The sequence below is a fragment of the Eucalyptus grandis genome, chromosome 2, assembly GCF_016545825.1.
Source record: "Eucalyptus grandis isolate ANBG69807.140 chromosome 2, ASM1654582v1, whole genome shotgun sequence".
Taxonomy (NCBI): domain Eukaryota; kingdom Viridiplantae; phylum Streptophyta; class Magnoliopsida; order Myrtales; family Myrtaceae; genus Eucalyptus; species Eucalyptus grandis.
Genome location: NC_052613.1, coordinates 38,071,982 through 38,079,643, shown reverse-complemented (window position 1 = coordinate 38,079,643; position 7,662 = coordinate 38,071,982). Strand labels below are relative to the sequence as shown.

The window sequence follows — 7,662 nt, the reverse complement described above, 5'->3', positions numbered from 1 at the left end:
TGAAAGGTTTCCTATTTTTAGGAGAGAATTACTTCAAATATTAATTTCAACCTTTTCGAGGAAATTTTAAATTTTTAGATTTTTCTATTTTTTCTAAAAGGAATTTTTGAATTTTCCAAAAAAAAAAAAAAAACTGGATGTTTGCAATTTTTTAAAAGGTCGAATTTTTAAATTTTAGGAATTTTTTTAATTTTCATTATTTTTTAAATTTTAAAATTTCTATTTTTCTGAGTTTTTGAATTTTCGATTTTTTTTGAATTTTTATTATTTTTCGATTTTTTTTTTGAAATTTGAATTTTTAATATTTAATATTATTTTATTCAGAAAAAATAAGGGCTTCGGTAAACCCGTTCCAGCCCGTTAACCTAACCTAAACCCGGATTAAAGTTAAAATAGACCAAACCCATTACTTAAAAGTTTAATTTTGTTTTTATATTAATGTTAATATTTTAATCAATTTTTTTTGTCTTTTCCCTGTTTCGTTTTTTCCACTGCACCTCTTCTATGCACCCTTCCTTCCCGAAGCCAACTTTTGTTTTTTATTTCTCTATTCCTCGCTTTTGCTGATTAAGCTTATTATTATTTTTCTTTATCTTTTTCTTCTTTTCTTTAGTCTTTTCCTCACTTCGTCCTTTTCCCCTGACAATCCTCCAACTCAGCATCATCTTCATCCTCCCGCCCCTCTTTCAACAAGAACGAAGGTCCCGGAAGGCCAGAATACAGCAAACCCACTTCTCTAATAACCAAAAAAATTTAACGATTCAAAGCATTAAAAAAAAAAAAAAGCTTAATCGAAATAACTTAAGCTTCTTGCAAATTATGCCCGTCTACCCCACAACTACCATTCACGTCCATAAACACCATCTTTCAAGTCCACAAGTCAATAAATGATTATCTAGAAATATGTCACACATACGAAAACATTGGAACAAGAACATATGAAACGGAGGGAAGCAGCAGGGACCTACTAAAACTCATCCAAGGGCCCAAAAACGCACGGAGGACTAAGAACAGGTGTATGTATTTCGGTTAGACATTTCGTCGAAGACACGAAGGGCATCGGCTAAACGGAAGCTTCATATCTATTAGAGACACGAAATCATACCAAAATCAACGAGCAAGGTTTAAATTTGGAGCGGAAGCAACTGGTTATACTCAGTGTGAACAAAATAATAGCAACCATCGGACACAAAAAAGACCAAATAGTAGCATCTCGCCTGGGTATTTTATCAAGCATATGGCATGCACTAAAGAACAAGAGATTTTTGGGGCCTAGGTTTCTAACCGAACATGCCAGCACACACAGAAACATCCACGAAAGATCAGCAGGGCCGGAGCTCGCGCGAACTGGTCGTTCACGAGCTCCGGCCCGACACCTCCCAAACGGGGCACCTACGATTCAGAAGGCTTACCTGGTTCGGGCGGCGAGCAACGGGCGGACCTCGAGTGACGGTGATGCTCTCTCGATCTCACGCTATCCCTCTGGCTCACCCTCAGATCTCTCTGGGTCTCCCCTCTTGTGTTGCTGTGTTTTTGTGGAGTTCGTTTGCTGAGCTCGTTCGGGGAAGAGTTGCGGCGGACAACGGCGGGCGGACGGGCCTCCGGCAACGGCTAGCTGTTCCCTCGAGCTGCTCTCCTCCCTCTGGTTCGCTCTGTGTTTCTCTCTCGCTCCTGTTCTCCGTGTTTAGTCCGTGCCCTATTGTAGAGCAACCGGCCGGCGCGCATGGCCTCTGCAGCTGCCAGCTTGCCGGCTGGACTGCCCCCGACCCGCGGATCACGCCGCTCGCCTGCCACCCCGATCCCCCTGCTCCTCCTGCCGCTGCTCCTCTTTTCTGTTCCGTTCAGCAGGTCGCGCGAGGAAGAGGAAGACAGCTGGGCGTGGGCTGGGCTGAAGGGGGAAGGCTGGGCCGGGCCCAGTGCGAGGGAGGGGAGAAAGGAAAAGGCCGGGCCGCGCGTGGGGGAAGGAAAAGGAAGGGTGGGCCGCGCGAGAGGAAAAGAAAAGGCAGGGGCGGGCCGGGCCCCGCGCGGAAGAGAGAAAAAGAGGCGGGCCGGGCTAAGGTCGGATCCGGCCCGACCCGGTCTCTTTTTAAATAATAATAATTTTTCAAATTAATTAATTTAAATTTTTTAGCCACTAGTTCCTAACTTTTAATGCTATTAAGTCTTAAGTGAAATGGTAAAATTGAGGTGTCAACAAGTAAAAACACTATATATATATATTCTTTTTTTTTTTTTTTTTCAAAACTCAAAGTTGAATAATCATGTTTTCTATTTATTATTAAATTTAGCATATGTTGGCTAATTTATCTTGTTGTCGTCGATGTTGCTATAAACCATTTACATTTCTTGTCATAGTTAAACTTGAGACTTTAGAATGTTGCAACAAGCTCCTTTTTAATTTAAGATGTACATCCCACAATAACTATAAAATGAAAAAAAAGTTATTTGTATCCATGCTTATTCAAGTTAATTTATATCGATATGTCGTTGATAGAGTATGAAAATAATATATTTTATTTGTGCGATAAAATATTGTAAAATCTTTAAATTTCATATCATACTTCGTTTTAATCCTATTATGATTAGAAATTCAGATGGCCAAACATGATCGGAAGGCATAGGCTATTCTAACCACTATTTAGCAAAAAAAAATAGAAGGAAATCAGAGGTAAAATCGACAAGTCTGTTGTAAGAGTAGCGTAAATGTGAAAAAGCAACGATACTGCTCGGGAAAAATCAGAATTCTAACCTTATATAGGGCTTACGGGCTTAGCAAGCCACCACGCCCCAAGCCCTTCGCCGACAATAAAACCCTCGTTTGTCCTTACTTTTCCCCCGCCCCACGCTTCCTGTCGATCGCTCTTCCTCTCTCCTTTGCCCAGCGCCACCACCATCACTCTCTCTCTCTCGCTCTCTCTCTCTCGAATTCCGATTTCTCTCTCGCCAGAATGGCCTCCAAAGAGCCGGAGCAGCAGCCGCAGCACCGCGAAGACGAGGAAGCCCCCGCCGCCGAAGACGAGGACACCGGCGCTCAGGTCGCCCCCATCGTCCGCCTCGAGGAGGTCGCCGTCACCACCGGCGAAGAAGACGAAGAGGCCATCCTCGATTTGTACGTCATTCGCCGATCATCTCTCCCATCATTTCATCACAACTGATTTCTTTTTTTTCTTTTTTCTTTTTGTCTTTTTATCCTCATCGGTCGCTTTTGAGGCAGTAGCAGTAGCAGTAGTAGTAGGGTTTAATCGCTTCTCCTCCTCCTCTGGTTTATCTTGGCATGGATGCGTAGGAAAGCGAAGCTCTATCGATTCGACAAGGAAGGGAACCAATGGAAGGAGAGGGGCGCCGGTTCCGTTAGGTTTTTGAAGCACAAGGAAACTGGCAAGGTCCGGCTCGTCATGAGACAGTCCAAGACCCTCAAGATCTGCGCCAATCATCTCAGTGCGTACAATTTCGTGCGATTAGGGTTTTTTTTTTTTATCTCGATGTGTACCGTCTTCGTTTGTTTCCCCAATTCGCTGCCCTTCTTGACTCGGCGTTACGTGGCTATCTTTGCAGTTATCCCGACTATGTCGGTCCAGGAACACGTCGGGAACGAGAAGTCCTGCGTTTGGCACGCCAGGGACTTCGCCGATGGTGAGCTGAAGGACGAGCTCTTCTGTATCAGATTCGCGTCCATCGAAAGTGAGTGGATTCTCTACGTTGCCTCTTCTTTTTTTCCCGAATGAGATTTCATTTGCCAAAGCTAGGAAACGGAACCTGCTGTTATAATTCGCTAACGAAATCAGTAAATATCGATCGTCAATGAAATCCATCATAAGATAGGAGCAGTTGTTCGGAAGAACATGTTAATTGCGTCCTCATGTACTCTGATTTGCTTTGGCCGTGCACAATGTGAGCTGTTGTTATCTATCAGCCGGTTTTTGTTTGGAATCATCTAACTCTAATTGAGTATTCACTGGCTTTATTGTACGGAAAATTTGCCTACTGGGACTTTGTTTTGAAGCTTCTTCTCCTTTAAGTATTAAAGATTAATGATGTCTATCTCTAGTGAACTGTAGCGAATGAGATGTTTTAAGTTGAATCTCATGGGAAGTAGAATAATGGGCTACAAAGTGATTTAGGATGGCAGAATTCAGTTTAAATGCTGGAGTCGGCCAGGATTTTAACAACTTGTTCGCGAGTTTGTGATTAATTTTTCACTATTGTTGATTTGGAACTGAATTTGATGGAATTTCATCTTTTGATTAAAGAATGATTATTGAGGTTTCCCTTAATATGACAGGCATGACAGTAACCTATGTACAATGGGATTTACATTGTCATGCGGCAAAGATGGTTAAACCTTCTATGAGGCTCTATCATGTTGAAAAAGAGTGTGGCTAATTTAAAGATCCTCGAAGGTCTGAGGAGGTTTAATTTTAAGCTGCATACTTGGATCGTGGTTTGGATATTGGATGTTTCTTTTCCAAGAGCAGCCGGTCAATCCATAGACAGTGTGTGATACCTTTTTGTACAACCCAAGCTGAATCCAGTTCCTGGCTAGTGGGTGAAATATATCCTCGGTTTGTTCTGTCTAAACAAGTGAATTGGGGGATTACAAGACTTGAAGGGTCAGTAATATATGCACATCGTTATAAAGGACACTGAGTAGTGGAGTGTTACTGTCTGTAGAAGAACAAGCAGAACCTGACATGTGAGGTCGGTGAAATTGGGTTTACCACACAAGTCTATCAAAAGCTTTTTTAGGGGGAAAAAATCTAAGGACTTTCTCTGTTGGTTGTTCCTCCTATTAGGTGAGTGAATGTCCCTTGAAAGAAGGATAAATGAACTCATGAGAAATTACTCTATTCCTCTTTAGTAAAATAATATAACAAGGCAAGAATTATAGAAGCTGATGGAAGCTCTTAAATTTTTACTGGATTTGAGATCACTTATGTTACTGTTTCAATGGTGAGATTTTCCAAGGTTCACATATATTTCACTAATTCCCTTTTTGAGTTCAAGATCCCTCTTACTAACAGGACTAACTGGAATCAGAGAATTAATAGATCTGAACCCAGCTTGTGTACTGCTTTAATGGGCGGAACAGCCCAACCTTTGGAACATACTATAGCCCCAGGTGGCAAAAAGCCAACATTGAGGTGCCAAACCTCCCCATCAATGTGAATTTTCAAAGCCGAAATCTTATGCCTATACTCTTGCAGCAGTAATTGTCTTTTGACTCTCTTGGTCGTTCTTTGCCCTTAGCTTGTCTTCAGCTGGAACAAGTTGAACAACTTAACACTCAGAGTCCACTTCTTTGTTCTTGTAGAGTTATCATATGGAAGTGTACTCTTAAACTGGGTGAAGAAGTTTCTACTGATGTTTCTACTGATGTTTAATTAAGCTGTAACTTTGTTGATCTGGAAATGCGGTGGAGGTGGTACTGAAATTTCCTCTGGATGTTTTCACCTGGAGAAAGCATGTGGGCAGATGATAAGAAAAGTTTAATGCATCTGCATTTCTAGTGACCTAACTTTGTTTGCAGTTATTGTCTCCTATGATTGCTATAGATGATTCTTGGCTTGCAAGGTCTTTATTGTTTCTTCTCTTTTTCCTGTATCAGATTGCAAAAACTTCATGGAGAAGTTCCAGGAGGTTGCTGAATCTCAACAGAAGAAAGAGGAAAATGAAGATGCAAGAGCAACTGCATCGCTCCTTGATAAGTTGACTGTTGAGGAAAAGAAAACAGAAGATAAATCAGGTGAAGATGTGCCAGTATCAAAGGAAGGCGAAACGGTAACTGAACCTGCCCCAGCAGATGGGGATAAGAAAAGTGAGCCTGGTTCCTCGGCTTAAAGGGGGATACTGCTTTTGAACCAGGATCTACCGGCTGCAATGAGGTTGTGGCTTTATGAAGGTCTTTTTCTGCCGGTCCCTAGTCATTTGTCTGGATTGGTCCTCTAGTTTCTGGTCTGTCAAATTGGTCCGGACAAATAGAATCGAGTCTGGGATTAGACGGGAGTTTATGGTCTTGGGTTTGTTGAAGGTTTTCACTATTTCTTTCACCTTCGCAACTCTTGGAAATTGATTATTAGTTGGTGGAAATTACAGTAAGAGGCAGTGACAGTATCACCAACATAATTGAGTCGGGTCATACTTGCATATGTTGTGCTGGTTTTTTCTGTACCGTGTGAAGAATCTATCTGCATGATGTATGCAGATAGATTCCTTTTCTAGACATGCGATGGGGAAATGTTATCTTTTGTTTAATTATTTCATCAATTAAATTATTGAGCAACCCAAAGTATATCTGTTGAGGCTGAATTTTGTGGTTTTTATTGGGAGAGCTGCCGGCAGTGCTTTTGAAACAAAGATCAATGGTTTACGTGGCCCGCATACGATGCTGCGGATCTGCGCCTGCAACAATGGATCAAGAGGGTGGGGGAGTCACGGGCCATGCCCCCATAGCTGCTTTATAATTGGTGTCGTTTTAGCAAATTATTATACAAGAAATGTTAAATATATATCTTATGCCTTGCTCTGGCAGATAAAAATTGCGAACTTATAGGATCTTGCCCTTCCAATTGAAGTTTGTGCGTCTCTTATATCCGCCGTTTCGCTCGTATGTGTTGGATTTCAAAGTTGGACAGCTTCAGATCTGGTCAAATCCCTTATGTGGAGCTCCTCGAAGAAGAGCAATCGCAGAAGCGAATATCATATAGGAAGGCAATGGAAATATGAAAAAAAAAGAAGAAGAAAAAGACGAATGACGAAAGTTACAAATAGTTTTTGTTTAACTGGGAAAGGATATGGCTACGCTTGAAGGGTCGCACGGTGGGAATTAGCTATGCTCGAGTTTCGTATTGAGGGTTTTGAGTCCCTTCACGATCTAATGATCTCTCCTCCTCTTTGGCAATGGCGTCCACGAAGCAGCCAAAGAAAGGAGAATGAAGAAAGCGAATGTCAAAAAAACGTCCGACAGCTCTAGCCCCCAGTGGCAGTGACCACTCAAATGAAACTAACAGACTAGAGACTCACAAAAGAGATCACTATGACAAATACTTCACATCTATCATTTCTTTTACGTGGAAACTACACCCAACACCCCCATTTGTGTGCATTGTATCTCCCTCTCTTTCCTCGCTCTTAAATCCTATTTTCACGTAGGGCTCACAATTCTCCGTGCGGTGTACCAACAAGTAAGGACAATGGTACGGTGTACCAACAAGTAAGGACTATGTTACTGTTGGACATGCAACGTACTGATTTGGGAGAAACGAACGATCGAAACGAGGATTCGGTTGTTGAAAAGGGGTCAGATGATGGTCCTTTGGTTTTGGCCGGCGATGCATGTCTCGTGCCTCGAACTATGATGGATCACCTTCCCAATAATGCCGTCTGAAACTTGGACTTTTCGATGAAGCTAAAGTGGGCTAGACTGGTTGAGCTCGATGACCCACTTCCCATCATGTTCCTTGAATAAGGATAATCTTTTTCCCACAGTGTCGTGTCTTCATCACGCATGCGTTAAATCATATTTATCGAGGTTATTAGGTACACAATTATAGCAGGTTGTCTGTGAAAGAGCGAGTGAGAGAGAGAAGGAGAGAGGAGCAGGCTGGCAATAGCATCCGTTCCTTTCAGTTTTCTTTATTCAGTAGATAACATCAAATCTTAGCA

The 7,662-nt window shown here is 42.0% G+C and overlaps 1 protein-coding gene across 1 annotated transcript; it reads left to right on the top strand.

Annotated features, from left to right (window-relative positions):
• Positions 1-2,798: 2,798 nt before the first annotated feature.
• On the top strand, positions 2,799-6,291 carry LOC104432632 (ran-binding protein 1 homolog a). The gene is made up of 4 exons (XM_010045111.3): positions 2,799-3,109; positions 3,287-3,438; positions 3,556-3,681; positions 5,606-6,291. Exons 1-4 carry the CDS (start codon positions 2,949-2,951, stop codon positions 5,836-5,838), a joined length of 672 nt encoding a protein of 223 aa, XP_010043413.2. The 5' UTR covers positions 2,799-2,948; the 3' UTR covers positions 5,839-6,291.
• Positions 6,292-7,662: the final 1,371 nt, after the last annotated feature.